Below are 17,382 nucleotides of genomic sequence, written 5' to 3'. Positions count from 1 at the left end.
CGGGAGAAGGCTGCTTGATCACCCACCCACCCCCCTTTCCCAGCTCATTCCCCATCTCCAGAAAACAGACATGGGAATGTGTTTTGCCTGCCTGATCCCAAAAAGGCCGTGGACACTTTGCAGAAAATTTTATTTTACTTTTGACAATGTAGCTTTGCAGTTGCTAGGTAATGCAGACTTCACCATTTTTTAAAAAGAAAAATTACTTGGAGCAGGAATAGAGAGGGGAGGACAGGTGTGAGAATGGGACAGTGCTGCAGAGACGACCTTTCCCCCTCCATACTGCTTGCCCCTTACTGGTTGCTCACCGACAGGATGCGAGATAAAAGGTGGCAAATCCACTTTTTGCAATTTCCCTCACCCTGGGACAAATCTGGACAGCTTAGAGATGCAGGCAATGTCATGTGGAGGAGGCTCTAAAACCCGCCAGCAACCAGAGGCTGTACAGGGTCAGATTCCTCATGTGGAAATGGTCTTTGCTTTGGTGGCTGAATGTGCCATAAAAAAGAGGCTACCTTCTGGTCACTGAAATCAAGCAGAGAAGTCTTTAGTCCCCCCTGACAATTCCTTCTATCTCCACACACTAATTTGTGTCAATACAAGTTTAAGAAATGGTTGTTTCAGCATATGACATAACTACATTTACCTTGAAATATTTGGGGCCACACTAGATGCCAGCTAGGTGATCTGTAATTTGGATCTCCCATGTTTTAAAAAAGGAAGCAGGTGATTTGGATTGGAACAATAGCACTGGGGAGGGAAATGAGCCTATCCTTCATGTGATTAACAACCCCCAGTATAGTGATTTCAAGGAGGAATTCTGCAACAGGAAAATGATGAAGGGGAAGTGATTAAGCCCACATGCCCCCAGCTACTTCTACCCTTCTCAAAAACATTGGAAAATTCTCACCACGGATCTTCTGGGTCATGTTTTGTTTTAGCCCTCATGCACTTGTTCTCTAGTTTCAGACATGTTTTTATACTGATTATATATGTATATATATCTTTAAATAGGACAGGGTCCTATTAAATAAAAGAGTAAGGCCACCTGGGGAGGAGTTAGGGCGGGCCCTGTCCAGGATAAAAACTCAGAGTGCCCAATCAGGAGCCTTCCTATTGGCCCCTCACCAGGACAGACCAAAATTCCATTCACCCAGCCCAGTCTGGCTGGCTGCCAGTCTGCTCCTGACCACCAAGGGGAGAGGAGGTCAGTAGGGCTGCCAAGGGGGATGAGAACAGAGGATGCACCAGCCCTTTTCGCCCCAAGGCTGTCCTAACTGCCATGTTCAACTGCAAATTGCCTCAGAACCCTGACAGAGCTGGCAGGAGGCTGCAGAGTGCTCCCCCCTCCCTTCAGGCCTGCTTTGAAGGAGCCTCTGACAGGCCCTGACTGAGGGGAGGGAGGCCTTTCCAAGAGCAACGCAGGGGAGCCTGAAGGCCTTCCTTTTGAGGGGGGGGGACTTTCCCCTTCTGCCAAACAGTTGCCTGCCAGGGAGGCCACAGAAAAGCCCCTCCTCACTTAAAATACTGCTCTGGCCGGGGGTTAGACACAGCCAAGCCATGTGTCTTTCTTCTTTGCAACTCTCTGCAGATTTGAGGCCACTGCATAGTGTTATTCTGCAGAGGAAGCTGGCTCTTTTGTCTCCTGTTTCATCTGCACAACAACCCTGTGCAGTAGGCCTCAAGTCTTTCAATTCAACAACAACCTGTGTGGGAAGCCTTAAATGTTTCTTCTCTACCACAACCCTGTCCAAAGTAGCCCTTTCTGCCTGGGGAGCTGATCTTTATACTCTGCAGGTGAGCTGTAATTCCAGGAGCTCTCCAGGCCACACCTGTAGGTTGGCTACCCCTGGGTTGGAAATATTCCTGGAGGTTTGGAGGTGGGACTTCAAAATTGTACAATGCCTCAGAGTCCAGCCTTCAAATGAGCCATTTTTGCCTGCAGTTGGTAGGGAGTGGTGCAGGAGTGTCCCTCCTGGCCTATGGGTTATGGCCAGCCCTTATCAGCAACTGTTTGTATTCTGGGGCGCAGACAGGCAGACCAGCATCAGTCCTGTGAGTCTGGAAAGTGCAGGAAGATCTAAATAAATATTTACAGCCTGAGACTAAATAGAGAACAAGTAAATGTCTGGAGACACATCGTAACTGAAATAGTAACTGGCAAATAACCTTGGCCTGGCAAATAAAAAAACAGAATTAAAAACCTTACTAAGGTCAAGACTGCTGTGCACAGACAGTCTTCCTCTTAGGGTTGCCAGCTTCCCTGTGAGGCTCGCTACCCCACCTCCCTCATGGGGACTCTGCTATGGGGAGAGAAGGGGAAGACGATTGGAAAATGCTTTGAGACACCTGAGGCCTGCTGGGTCACTGCGGTCCATTCCCAGTTCTCTCAGATCTCTCACAACCCTACATACCTCACAGGTTGACTATTGTGGAGAGACAAATGGAAAAGGTGTTTGTAAACCACTTTGAGACTCCTTTGGGTAGTAAGCAATAGGGTACAAAAATCCGTTCTTCTAAGGAGCAACCATGAAAGAAGCATGTGGGCACATAACATTTTACCAACAGTGAAAATATGGGAGACAGAAGGAACAGGGTGGACACCTGTGTACTGTGACTACCCTATGTGTATTAGGGCAGAGGGGCATTTCGGTGAATGAGGCCTAATTCACACAAGAAGGGAAATGACGCAGAACTGGGAGGAATTGGTTGCCATGTAATCTTCCCCTAAGAAGAGTCTCCAGTCTGATTTTCCCTTCACATATCTGAGGACATGGCTCTGGAAAGCTCATCTGTAACCACTATGCCACAATTCTCAAAGGTCAGTCCTCTCCCACAATCAACGAACATTCCACACCACAGGTTCTTGACACCCATATCTCTACACCCATGGCCTCATTTGCCACCATGCCACCACAATCTCCCACACAACACACATGACAACCCCATGCCCTTACAGACTGGACAACTCCTCCCCTTTCTCTTCCCACTGCCAAGCTCTAGCGCCCATTGTATTCTTGGAGACAACGGGCTTTGTCCCTAGTGTGTATATATGTATACTCAATATATATATATACTCAATTGATATATATAATCAATTATGTTGAAATACATTCAGTTTTGTCTCATAATTTACATAAGTCATAGTCAGGGGATTTTTTGGGGGGGGGAAGACAGAACATTGACATCTTTATTTTTTCTTTAGTGCACACAGCTTTGATAGTGAAGGTAATCACGGTTTTCTTTCCTTCACACACCTTTAAATCTGCTTATTTTAAAATTGTGCTGCTTTCTCTTTTCCTCACTTACCTCTCTGTAGTCAGGGTCATGGATTCTGGGCTCTGTCATCTCAATGCACTCTTCGCCCATCAATGGCATGCAAGTGTCAACTGTGTGGTTATGGTTGTGGTGGTGGTTTCCTATCACAGAGTTCATGCTAGAGTTGGACTGGTTCCGAGGAAAGAATCCTTCCTTCTCATCATTGGGGTGGCTGAGGAAGCAATGTGACTCTTAAATGGGCTATAAGATCTTAACCAGCTTTCTTTGGCTAGGAGTGGTTTCAGCTCTGCAGTTGCCCAGAGCAGGACCAAAGTGAGGAAAATATACCAATTCACACAAGATTTATCTTTATCACACCCACAGAATTAAATAATTTCTCGTCTATTTAGCCTCCACTTCCCTGATCTCTATTTCCCCACACCTCTCATCCCTCTCCATTTTGCACCTATTTTACAGCACTCACCTGTGCTTAAGTAGTAGAGCCCGCAGTACATTGGCTCTGTCTTCAGCCTTGATCTGGTCCGAGATTATCATGGTCTCTACCACCAGATGAGCAATGCCAGGTAATGTTGTTTGCTCCAAGTCCAGCAGAACAGCTCCTGGAATCAGGAAGGCCAACAGGTTTCAAGGGAATGAATTAAGAAACCTCCCATATCCATTCTTGCCTGCGATCCCCTCTCTTGTTCAAAGGAATATTCATCTCATCTTTGTCAGCCTTAGAAATATGTCTGATGGGAAAATTCCAGGCTATTCGAGTGTTTGAAGAATGGTGCTCACACACTCTAATGCATAGGATTTCAGCCAATTATTTATTTAGATTTTTCTACCACCCGTCCATATAACTATGGGTGCTTACAGTGCAATTCAAAGCAAAGTTACTCCTAAATTCACTTGAGGTCAGTGAGCTGAGAAGAGCGTAACTGCTTAGAATTTCACTGTTAGTTTTTTTAGGAAACTCTGCATCTTAGTTTGGGAACTTATGAGAAGAGGAAGCAGTGGATAAAACGCTAATGTACAACCCTTTGGACCCTTTCTTGCATTGCTGCACATCCAGCTATAAGACCTGCTGGGGGGAAAAAAGGAGAAAAAATAATCTTGCTGATTTTTCTTTGTTCATGGGTCATCAGCCTTGACCCAGGCCTTGTCAGCAAAGAGCTCAGGTCAAGTTGTGATCCACTGTTGGTTACTCACCATGAGCAATAGTCTTTCTAAGCTCCAAAAGACTGCGAAAAGAGAGTGAGGCCACATGAGGCTTCCCCCAGCGGGCTGTGTCTTCTTCCACATCTTCCTCAAATTTGATCCAGCGGGCTGTCTCCTTCCAGTGCATGTCCTGGTTCTTATCTACCACTAGTTCGTTCAGCTCCACAAATATCTGCCAGAGCAGGAGAAGTGACAATCCTGGCACATGAATTAGAAACACATTGACCTGTTCTTCGCTACTTCTCTGAGGGAGTTCCTCCTTAAGATGTTCGCACCAAAGTCCTTTTACAGGGATGCTCATGGTACCCATAATGTAGCTCACCCTGCCTAGCCTTAGAGTTTCTGCCAAAGACAGAACCTGCTAACTCCAAAACTCTTGCTTTCCTCTTGCTACCTGGACCAGGTTGCAGACTGTGGATCTAACTGATCCTGAGGTCTAGACTGAGGTTCAGAGAGTGCCAAAGGCTCTTTTAGATGTGCTCTCATGCTCCAGAACATATGTACAAGCTAACAATTTCCCCCATAAAAACCAAGAGCCTTTGCATCAAGAGCCAAGGAACACATATTCTGCTAACAGATCAAGGCCACACCTCAGTATTAGAAATGTGACTGCCAGAATCTACTCTGCTTTTGGGGTATTGGGTACTCCCTACCTATGACTATCGCCACTACTTTTGAAAGAAGCAGTCAAGCAGCATGAAACAAGACCAGTACATTAATCCAGTGGCCAACATAGCTCACACAGTGTGGGGTCTTAAAAGGATGAGTCATTATGGTACCTCATGAGGCTTCCGGTCAAGCTTTTTCTTTTTCTTCTTTTTCTTGACTGAGTGTAAGGTCAAAGATTTTTTGCTAGCTCTGGTAGTCTGATTCCGAGATGGTTTCTTAACCAGATGTCTCCTTACTCCTGGATTGTCTTCAAAACGATGACCTAGAATAAAGACAGAACAGGAAAGAGAACAAAGAGAGTAATGAAAATATGCTATTAGAACAAATAATATACACTTTAGCCAAAGCTGTATATTTCCCATGATTGCAACATACAAACTCATATATTGATGATGGCCACCTTTGCAAGCTCTTGGCTTTCTGGCTCTTATGGATGCAGGTTTCTAAATATGTAAGAATGTATGGTGAAATTTCCAGAGGCAGAAAAGGGGGAGTAGTATTTATAGTGGTTTCTTAATCTTGTATTGATTCTTTCTGTTCTGTACAACTAGCAGAAGTAGAATGCATTGCAAGAATATTGCAGATTCATTCTGGTTTACTTTATTCCTGATTTGTTGTTGTTGTGTATATTAAACTTCCTTATACAGATTCAAGTGGGTAGCTGTGTTGGTTGCAAGTAGCACAACAATAGAGTCCAATAGCACCTTTAAGACCAACAAAGATTTATTCAAGGTGTGAGCTTTCGAGTGCATGCACTCTTCCTCAGACTAAATGAACAACTATCATAACAGTCTTGAAGAACAGAGAGGCAGAGACCAGCAACTGGTGCTTTCTGATTTGGATACATTAGAACACCCATCACGCTGGTTTGTGTTACTGATCTTTTCCGCTCTACTCTTCAAGACCGTTACGATGGTCATTCATTTAGTCTGAGGAAGAGTGCATGTACTCAAAAGCTCATGCCTTGAATAAATCTTTGTTGGTCTTAAAGGTGCTATTAGACTCTATTTTTGTTATGTTCCTTATACAGAGTCAGACCACTGGTATCCCAAATACTACCTATTAAGTTCTTTAACTACTAACATTGAGGGTTGAATATTGTATAATAGCTGTGGTTATTGGGTAGTGGGTTTTCAGGTATTAATGAGAATTAGGGACATGTGAATATGCCTCTTTCCCTTTGTTTTTATTTATGTAATTAATCATTGTGAGGTTTTTTGTTAACTCATTTTATTTGGTTGTGTTCCTAATTATTTATGGCATTTTACACTATTTTAATGTTACTTTTATATCTTTTTATATGTTGCACATCATCATTACTCTCTCAAAAAACTCTACCTCCCCCAATTTGCCAAATCTCCAGGAATGTTACAGATAGGGAGCACTGGAGAGGGGCAAGATCTTCTGTCAGCTGGGCCTCAACCAAATGCCCAGCGGAAGAGCTCTGTCTTGCAGGCCCTGAGGAACTGAGTTAGCTCCAAGAGGGCCCTTAGCTCTTCCAGGAACTCATTGCACCGGGCAGGGGCCAGGGGGACTTCACGTGGACCAGGGATCACCAGCCAATTTGAGCCCACAGAGTGAAGAGCTACCTTATAAAAATGGGAATGATATTTGCATACTGTTGCTTAGACTCATAGCATATCTAGTGAAATGAAAATTCATATTCACATTTCTAAAACGTTTTGGATATAAAGTTTTCAGAGAGCCTTATTAACATTCAGTTTTGCTTTGCTTGCACTCTAAATAAAATAAATCACCAAAGGATGTGAGTTCCTGCCTTGTGCAGGATGGCCCTGGAGGTCCCTTCCAACTCCATGATTCTATGATTCTACATATCAGTGTAACAAGTGTTGTCTTTTGTTTGAAAGCAGACGGGTATCAGCATCTTATTCCATCTTCTACTATTAATTCCGATGCAGTAACTTCTAATGCCATAGTGCCAAGAAGAGATGAGGGTTTTGTAGATCATAATGGGAACAGAGTTCTCCCCAGACAAAACAAAACAGAGATTCTGATCATGTGAGTCAAATCAAAGGTGACTAATGAGAAATGCTGCTTATATTTTCTCTGGGTCACCCAGTGGAAGGTAATATACAAATACGAGTAAGATAGAACTTTTGCCTTATTAATTGCTAGCTAAGAATTCTGAAGATAATCAAGCTATGCGATGCCTTCTTTATATTCTTTATCTTTGTTTAACACACTATACCATGGAGATTGAAATGTAATAATAAATGTTTAAATGTCAAGCTGGGAGTCTCTCCACTACCTGGTCCCTTGGAAGAAATAATTTAGATCCTAAACTGCTGTCAGAATCTTACTCTTTGGGAATCTGGGTCACTAAATTAAATATAAATCAAATCTCCACTGACCCACAGGGTTTTCTCCCCCATTGGCTGCATCTCTGATGGGAGGCTTGCTGACAATTGATTCCCACCCCCACCCCGACTTTCTATTGCACAAAGTGAACAAAAACCAATATCTGCTTATCAATACTAATGCACTCAGGTTGTCAGAGCTCCTATTGAGAGATGCTATGTGTGAATGTTTGTGTGAAGCTAGACAAACTTTATCTGCAAATTGTGGAGTTCATTTGTAACATGGGTTTGATTTAATGGAAAAGTTACAGCAGTTTGGCAGACTGGATCTTTCCTGCTCTTCAGTCTGCTGTTTGTTCTTTGCTGCAAGTTGGGATACCCTCACAAAGTAAAATCCATCATAGTAGAGGGTGCTACAGTGACTTGGAGGAAATCAGGTAAAATTGCCTCCTCCTCTGATTTGCCTGCTCCTTCTAGCTTTCACATGAATTATATTTGAGGACAGGAATCTGCACATTATTCACATATAACTCACAAGCATTTATACAGTAAGCAATACAAGTGTATGTACATGCGACTAGAATTAATAGGACAAGCAACATAACTATACAGAGTGATACCCAAGGTTTCATACACCTCTGTTTCATACATCTCTGTTTCATACATTTCTGGGATCTTACCTGGCATCTTCCTAGAGAAGGAAACATATAAAGTTATTGTCATTCAGCAGAATGAGATCTAAGTTTGGTGGCTCAGCAATCTGCTCAAGATTAGCCTGTACCCCAGTGCGCAGTATGAATAGTGTTCTACTTACAGCTCCCAAGAGCAGCAAAGATGCACTACTAATTAGATTATGATGGATGCTGAAATGAGAAATTACAGGAACCCAAAGAGAAAACCTTTGGATAAGCAGGCACTGCCATTCCCCACGCCTGCATCACAGTCTTGAGATGACGCCACGCACCCAGACCTTGTTACTGCCCCTTATTAATCTGCCCAACCCTCTTAGCAGCAACTTCCAGAGGATGCACTGTAATCAGATTTTCCAGCATACTGGCACTAACTGAAAAAACATTCATGCTCTATTAAAAGTATCTTCCATAAGGTGATCATATGACGTTTTAGATTTTGTTTGTGCATGCATATAAATGAATACCATAGATAAAAGCCCCTAATCCTGGAGAAGAGTATTACAAATAGATGCCAGTGTGAGAAGTTACAAGACTGTTTGTATGTAAATATGTTTGTGTGTGCATAATTTAAAAATAATACATTTTAGCTGAGTGCACCTTTTGAAATTTCCTTTTCTGTGAAGCTCCTAAACATACAGGAGTCCTGTCTTCCATTGCATCTGCTCACATAATGGGAGGGGAAGCAAACATTCTGGACAAAATCTGAAGAGTGTGTTAGAATGTGCATATTTGCACATATGAGTCCCAGCACAGCAACAGGTACTTACAGGTTGTCTTCAAGCTTGGGTGACTCAAATGGCTCTGGATAGCCTCCCATAGATCATAATCTTCAAAGTTGAGGGCAAACTCCTCAAAGTCCTCATAGCCAAATGAATTAGAGACACAGAAGTCTCTCCCTACTTCTGAGCTGCATATTAACCCCATCTCCTTCATTGTCTCCTCTTTCTCTGGAACAGCCATGGTCAGAGGTCAAGGTGCATGTCATAATCTGGACATCAGCAGGGAGCAGGATTTAGTGGATGGATCCCTCCATGTAGCACAGAATCCAAGAAGTTGCCAAGCCCAGTATCTTTTTAAAGGACCTGAGCAAATGCACCAGTGTAAATCCATCTAGGGTAGAGACAACTGCAGAGACTGACCCTGCTTGCTTGGCCTTCAGGGGAATGTATGCATATCCCTGACATTGCCACAGCTCAGCAGGGAGTTTTCTGGAGGACATCCAATATAGACTACTGAAAAAAATGTCATCTGCTTATGGCACAACCTGCTGGTGCTGCCTTATACACCCTTGTTGTCTCCACCCACCGAAGCCTGGAAAGCAGTCTATTGACTTCTCTCTTTGACCTGGGGCTCAGAGCTAGCATTTCCATGACGTCTCATCTGTGCTCTCAAAAGACAAGAGGGGTTGGATGGGTGAAAAGCTCAGCCAGAAAGGCACATACATAAATGGAGCTTCAGGTGCCTTATACAACTTTTCAGCAACAGCAATCACAACAGGCCCTCTGAATAAATAATCTGTTTCTTACTTGGCTACTTCCTCCAGAAGATAACAATAGAAAGGGGTGTTCATAACCTTGAACCAGAAGATCATGAGGATAAGGGAAAGCCCTGGAGCCAAATCATGGAAGATCTAGGGATTGTCGGACAACTCAGAACTGAATTACATTCAGTCCACTGCATATGCATAAAAAGGAGTAAAACAGAATTGAGATGTGGGGTAGCATACTTGGACTATCACAGGATCAAGCTGGAAAGTGAGGTAAGTATTTAAGAATTTCCTCTCTGCAAAGTGAGGCCTGGGCAGTCAATACTCACTGGAGTGGGTTTTCAATACACTACTACAGTGTGGAAATTAGGGATGTAGATGTGAGCAGAATTGAATAATATGGCATAAAGCCCCATCTCATTGTTTAGCTTGCACCCTCCTTATTTGAGCACTGAGTATAACAGCAGTGCTTCCTTAAGAAAGAGAAATAACTCAACAATTACTTGCTGCAAATACAGAACACAGCACATGTTACAGATTTGCTTCCTCATGCCATCAGCCACCTCATCCTGGTATGGACAGTATATTATACAGAAATAAAGGCCAGAAGGAGGATTTCCTCTTATGGGTTTGGTGAATTTTTCATGGAAATGGTTGAGAATTGTTAGCTAGCATTGGCAGCAGTCACACTGGCTCCCTGAAGTGCTACCCATGATTTTCAAATCATAAGCCAGACTCAAGACTGCACTCTTCCTCCCTTTCTAGAATAAACTTTCTCCTCCTTTTTGAAAATAGGTCTACCAATACCTAAATTTTGTGATAACAAAAACAAAACAAACAAAAACAAACAACCGCAAACTCTATTTTCAAAGGCAGCACACCTCCAATTAATAAACTATCCTTATATATCCTTATATCTGTACTCTTATAGTTCCTGTTCCGTTGTCTGAGGAAGTGTGCATGCACATGAAAGGTCACACCTTGAATAAATCTTTGTTGGTCTTAAAGGTGCCATTGGACTCAATTTTTGTTGTGCTACCTCAGATCAACATGGCTATCCACTTGAATCTATCCTGGAAGGATTTTTAGGTCTTTCTTATAAGACTTTCTTATAAAACATCTAGTTGCCCACTTTAAGTAGAAGAAGAGTTGGTTCTTATATGCTGCTTTTGTCTACCCAAAGGAGTCTCAAAGCAGCTTACAATCGCCTTCCCCTTCCTCTCCCCACAACAGACACCCTGTGAGGTAGGTGGGGCTGAGAGAGCCCTGATATCACTGCTCCGTCAGAACAACCTTATCAGTGCTCTGGTGAGCCCAAGGTCACCCAGCTGGTTGCATGTGGGAACAAAGTATATTGTTTTGGAGGAGCATAGCAATTATTGTTTTTATTAACTTCTTATAATCACTCAAAGTGATGCATTGTGGAAGACTTGCAACAGAATGACCCAGTTGTCACTTCTCCTTTTGTATCTCATCTGACTCTCACTTTTCATGTCATCCAGGTCAGCAGAAGCCAGCATTTGAGCCTCAGCCTCATCTGTGGGGATTCGCTGGTATGTGGCACTTTCCAGGGTGGTCATGCTGCCAATGCACATTCTCTCCTTCAGATCGTAGTTTGCCCGCTGCCCACTTGGCACCTGACTCCAAGGCTTCCGCTTCTCCCATCCTTGAGGTGTATGATCCCTGCACCCAGAGAAGCTGTGAAAATAAGGGACAGAGAGGCTGATGATGGCACATAAGTGGCAATGAAGAGAAAGCGGCCATGCCTAGCACAGAGGTATGCAGTGCCATGTTTAGGGGATGGGAACAAGACTGGCTATGGATGTTCTTACCTCTCCATCAAATCTAAAAGATCCTGAAACTAACAGGCAAAGCTGAAAGTATGAAATCAGTTACTTATCATTCACCCAGCTATGGGTGGAACACCCCTCCTAGTTAGAAGCTGCATATGTACTTCTTTCAGGGTTCTTGAAGGTTCAAGGGGTTGGCAGGTTACAGTGGATGAGCAATAGGGTTGTGAGTGTCCTGCATTATGCGGGTGGTTGGACTAGATGATCCAGGAGGTACCTTCCAACTCTGTTATACTATGATTCTATGATTTGAAACTGATCAAAGCTCAGGATTTAACATTGCCTAGAAAACAAGCCTTCTGTTATGGAAATCTGATCTCTTAACCCAGGTATGTGATGGCTGCCGGTAGCTATTATTAATCATGCTGGTACTCCATCGTTCAAAGATCTATGGGTGGTATTCATAGTGCAGTTGGTGATGTTATCTCATTTTATCCCCACAACAACCTTGTCAGGCTGAAGTAATGACAGGCCCATGGTCACCCAATGTGCTTCTCAGCTGAGGGTTTGAACCCAAACAAACCAAGTCCAATGCTCTATATATGAAACCACTTTGGACATATCACACTGCTCAGTGGTAAATGAAAGCTGAGCTCTTTTTAATTATTCAAGGACCAAAGTCTGATCATGAATATAAGTTCTAGTACTAATCCTGATGAGGTGCAAGTCCCCCACATCCGGTCTGTGCTTGTGTTCCACGAAGAACCTCTTTTGCTATACATGGAAACATGGAAACATTCAGGCATCTTGCTGTTTCTAACAGGGTAATGGAAGAAACAAAGCTTCATAAATCTTTTGTGACATGGGCCACAGAACACTCCAAACCTTTGGATATCACTGCAAGGATGCAACATTGGGGAAGTACTTAGTCTGTTTGTCCCTCCCCCACATTGTTTGAGACATCATGTTAGATTAAATGAACCACTGGTCTGATCCAGCATGGCACCTCTTGTGTTCTTATGTTCTGTCTCACCCCCTGGGAGACGTCAGTCCTTTCTCTGGCAGCAGATCAGAAAGACATGGAAGTGAGGAGAGGTGACTGCATTCCTCTGTCACATGAAATGACAAAGTGCATGGGCTGCCACAGGCCTCTTCTTCTTCCTCCTCCTCCTCCTCATCGCTCCCAATAGTGAACTGCAGATAACCAAAGGAAAGAGTCAAACATTCAGGACCCCTTGGAACTGTGACTTCAATTGCCCCGGCTAAGGCTGACAAAACTATAACAAGTATAACCCCTGGGGTACTGGAGAAACTGGCATCCAGTCCTTTACGTTACACAAGGCTATAGGAGTCCTTTCATCTTCCACTGACATCTTCTTTGACATGCAGGACACACACACACAATGTCTACACTGCCTCTAGAAGTAAGGTATAATGAGAACCCCTATGCCCTGTTCCTGATTCACCTCAAAACCCATGGACATTGCCAACTAGGAGGATGGAATGTCTCCTACCTCAACATTTCCTTTAGATGGCACTGCCTTTGGTACACCATGAGACTCCCCTTTGGGAGAGGCTTCAAGGTCTGATTCTGCAGAGGCTTCCTTCTCTAGAACTTCCTCTCCTGATTCTGCCTCCCCCTCCTCTTCTTCCTCTTCCTCTACCTCTTGGATGGTGGGGGTGACATTGGAGGGAGGTATAGAGGTCTTTTTTGGCTTTCTCTTTTTCTTCTTCTTCTTCCTCTCAGAAGAGGGAAGTCTTTTCTGGGACTTATGAGGAGGAGGCAGGTGGGCCGAGAGGGGGTGATGGATGTGGTGGGATGTCTGGCGATGAACTGTTGAATAAAAAGACAGAGGGAGGGAAGAATTATGTCACAGAGCAGGAAAGCAGTCTTCATAGCATGATAAACAGGAATAGAAGAGAAGGAAAGGGCAGGAGGAACTCTCCCAGCTAAGAAGCAAAGAAAAATAAGTTTTTCTTGCCCCTCTTGGGATTCTCACTGTAACAGTCTAGAAGAAGCTCTTTTCAGCCACACACTGCTCATCTTCCGTTCAGACAAAGTATAGAAGAAGCTGCATTATCTGCCTCATATCAATATGAAGTTTTTGTGATAAGTCATCCTTTGAGGCCCTGAGGCAAGATGGATGCTGGCCTTCTCAGTCCTGGCACAAAAACGGGAATTCCCTCCTCAGATTCACCTGGCTGCTTCTATTGATGACTTTCACCACCAGTAGAAGACTTTTTGTTTCATGTCATACACCACCACCACCAGTAACAGGATTTGGCCTCCCTCTAGTATTGATGGTGTATATTTTAATTGATTTAAACAGTATTTTAATTGTTTAAATATAATTTAAATTAAGATTTTTATTATTTTCACACAAAAAAGTTAACATTGTATTCTTTGTATACTGATTAACTTCTTCAACCTTTAATCATCTTCCAGACCTATTTGTTCAGTCCTAGAACAGCTACTTAATGAATATGAAGAGACAGTATCAGGGTCAACCATACCATTAGATGACTGTAGGTGGCAACCTAGTTCAAGCATTTCACACAAGATGTATCATATCTGCCAGAGAAGGAAGAAGCAGGAAAAGTTTGGAGAACTGAATGAAGGCAACAGTAAACTTGGGGACTGTGGTTTACAAGTGATGTGCCAGGAGAGGATCCATGAAGAAACTTGCTGGACTGGCGATGAGAGTGATATGTAAGATCCATCAAAACAAAGCAGGATGAATGAAAAATGGTCACTAGGGTTACTAACCTCCAGGTAGTACCCAGAGATCTACTATTACAATTGTTCTCCAGATGCCAAAGATCAATTGCCCTGGAGAGAACAGCTTCTTTGGAGAGTAGATTCTGTACTCTCAGGTTGCACTCCCAAGAACTACACTAGGAAATCAAGTTCTAGGATACCCAAATTCAAACCCTCATTGTGCCAAGATGCTTGCTAGGTGACTCAGGGCAATCACCAACCTCATAGAATTGTTGTAAGAAAAAAAAAACAGAACATTTCCACACATCTTTAAAAATAGTGTTACGCCAGCTGAGTGTTGTAATGCTAAATAAAACTGTGCTTCCCAGCCCCTCCTCACCTTTTTTGCTGTCTCGCTCTTCTTTGCCACCATTTTGCGCTTCTACCCCTCCACAAGTGCTGCTGGAAATGGCAGAAGAGAGCAATGCAATTTATACACGACTCTCTTCTGCCTGTCAATCAGGAGACCAAGAGCTTACAGCCTTGACTCTCCACACCAGAAGGGCTTTACGCTCAGCGGGGGAGAATCTCCTGATCGTTCCTGGCCCTAGAGAAGCGCGCCTGGCCTCGACCAGGACCAGGGCCTTTTTGGTCCTGGCCCCTACCTGGTGGAACGAGCTCCCGGGTGAGCTGCGGTCCCTGCGGGATTTACCAGCTTTCCGCAGGGCCTGCAAGACGGAGCTCTTCCGCCAGGTTTTTGGTTGAGGCCGGGGTCAGCGAGTGAGTGCCAACATTCCGCCCCCCCGGACCTAGTAAGTTAGATCTCTTCCCCACCCTCCCTGCCGCTCTAATAGCAGGGGTGGGAATAATGAGAGCTTCCGCCATGTTGGGATTGTTTTTAAAGTTTTTAATGGGTATTTTAATGGGGATAGGATTGTTGTGACCCGCCACGAGCCTACGGGGAGTGGCAGGAAATAAATCTAATTAATAATAATAATAATAAAGAGCACTAGCCTAGTTACATTTTCAAGTGACTAACAAGAATGGACTCGTTTTGTCACTGACAAAAGCACTGAAAACAGAAAACAATCTAGAGACCGTTCTGGCAGTCCAAGTGTAAATAAAAGAAATAACAGAGACTCTTCTTTTGATCTTTAATTAAGCCACTGGACAGATTTTTTCTTTCCTTTGTCAATCAAGCCAGGCAGCCAATCCCCTTTCCCCATGCTTTAAAGGGCTCGTGATGCCCACTTAAAAAAAAAAATCAGTACTTCTCTATTGAAATGCATAGATCTATGATTAGCTACATAGTGCTTTATTGCCACCCATTATGGAATCACGTCTTGCTTCTTTAAAACATAAATCTTATTCCTCATTGCAAGGGGGGGATATGCTTTGTGCTACAACTTTGGGGGATTTTTTTTTGCCATTGCCTGCATTGTCTATTTGTTGCTCTAGGCAGTCCACTTAAAAACACACACACACAGAAAACTCCCATCTCCGGGAGAAGTGAAAGGGAGGCGGGTGCGAGGGCAGGACACTGGAGGCAGAACTAATGCTCCTTCACCTCCATATTTTTTTTTTGCTGGTGGCCTGCTGGTTGCTCTCTGGCAGGTAGCACTACATAGCACTACATATCCCTGCTTTTGGGATTCACCAACTAGCGTTTTAAAATGTTGGATGTAGCCATCCGGTTGCTGCTTGGACGCTAGATGTTGGCAACGTCATGTGGAGGGGCCGGAATATATTGACTACTTACGGTAAACATTACACTATATTTAAAGGGTGCGGAAATGCCCCAAACGTACACTTGCCTGAGTTCTTTGGAGAAGGGTGAGATAAACAATAAGATAAATAATAAAGAATATACATACATTCAAAGTCCCTCTCGCTGTAGCTGCGGCCATGCTTCTCCTGGTCCCTTAGCACAGATTTGCTGATCAGGTCTCCAAACCGTTCAATAGACAAGGTCTTGTCCAGATCTTCCTCATCCTCTGTACCAGGAAAGACTGTCTCAGCATCCTCACCACCCTACACAGCAACCCGCAGATAATTAGCAGAACAGATAAATATACAATGCCTCAATAAAGTTCTAGATTATTGTATTATTGAGTATGGTGTGGCCAATTGTCACCCAGTCTCTAATATGCCCTTTCTGGGCAAGAGGATAGATGGAGTGGTTTCAGAACAACTCCAGGTCTTCCTGGCTGCCTTATCTACTATGGAACCTTTTCCAGTCTGGTTTCAGGCCAGGCTGAAAAACAGAAACAGCACTGGTGGCTTTGATGATCCAGGAGAGCAAAAGAGATGTAGGATCCTTGTCTGAATGTAAACAAGGTATATGACTGTTTTTGGCTTCCACTGGATTTATCAGCAGCTGTGAACAACACCATCTTTCTGACATGCTTGGTGGCAAATGTATCTGCTTTGGATTGATTTAGATTGTTCTTTATGGATCAGACTCCAATAAGGTAAAGGTATCCCCTGTGCAAGCACCGAGTTATGTCTGACCCTTGGGGTGACGCCCTCCAGCGTTTTCATGGCAGACTCAATACAGGGTGGCCTTGTTTACCCCCCAGCAACAAGCTGGGTACTCAATAGTTGCTGCTAAATTTTCCTTTACATGTCTATGGGCCATCCATGAAATGGGCCATCATTCACAAAAACACATACTGAATATATGACATAAATGTTAGTCTTCAAGATGTCCCTGGACTTTTGTTTTATTTATAGCCTTCTTGGTCCTCACCCCTAGGTGGTAGAATGAGCTCCGGGGAAAGCTAAGGGCCCTGATGGAATTATCTCAGTTCCGCAGGGCTGTAAGACAGAGTTCTTCTACCAGGTCTTTGGTTGAGGCCACGGCTAGGAAGATGTGGGTCCCCCCATTGGCTAGTTAATCCATAAGCCCTCTGTTAACCCCACGAACACTGGTTACTGAAAAGATCTGTTGAGCTGGGGGGAGGTGGGATTGTCACTGCGAGGGGAGGTTTATAGGGGAATTTTATGTTGGTTTTATTGTCATGAACAGCCATGAGCCACTGTGTAGAAGAGACGGTATATAAATTGAAACATAAACAAACAACAAGCAAATAAATATCACTTCAATTCAAGGCACTAGTTACTGGACACAAAGTCCTTCATGGCCTTGGACTCCCATATCTGGCAGACTACCTCTCCTGCTAAGCTATGTTATGACAGCTTTGTTCATATGAACAAAGTCTTCTAAAGGTGCTGCCCTGCAAATGGGTAA

At 43.7% G+C, this 17,382-nt stretch overlaps 1 protein-coding gene across 5 annotated transcripts in view; it reads right to left on the bottom strand.

Annotated features, from left to right (window-relative positions):
• Positions 1–17,382, bottom strand: part of SLC4A3 (solute carrier family 4 member 3) — a 52,035-nt gene that overhangs the window by 20,388 nt on the left and 14,265 nt on the right. For 4 of the 5 annotated variants that reach the window (XM_077320841.1, XM_077320842.1, XM_077320840.1 and 1 more), the window contains exons 3-10: positions 16,007–16,163; positions 12,949–13,268; positions 12,468–12,628; positions 11,131–11,342; positions 5,259–5,410; positions 4,471–4,651; positions 3,743–3,878; positions 3,310–3,490 (exon numbers count right to left, since the gene is read on the bottom strand). In XM_077320841.1, the coding sequence (XP_077176956.1) occupies positions 3,310–3,490; positions 3,743–3,878; positions 4,471–4,651; positions 5,259–5,410; positions 11,131–11,342; positions 12,468–12,628; positions 12,949–13,268; positions 16,007–16,163 (1,500 nt within the window). Of the gene's footprint in view, positions 1–3,309; positions 3,491–3,742; positions 3,879–4,470; positions 4,652–5,258; positions 5,411–11,130; positions 11,343–12,467; positions 12,629–12,948; positions 13,269–16,006; positions 16,164–17,382 lie in introns of those variants that run through there. The other variant, XM_077320843.1, reaches the window with a different exon arrangement.

The sequence above is a fragment of the Paroedura picta genome, chromosome 2 (assembly GCF_049243985.1).
Source record: "Paroedura picta isolate Pp20150507F chromosome 2, Ppicta_v3.0, whole genome shotgun sequence".
In the NCBI taxonomy this organism is placed as follows: Eukaryota; Metazoa; Chordata; class Lepidosauria; order Squamata; family Gekkonidae; genus Paroedura; species Paroedura picta.
The sequence above is the reverse complement of the archived record's forward strand: the minus strand, read 5'-3'. Positions and strand labels throughout refer to the sequence as shown.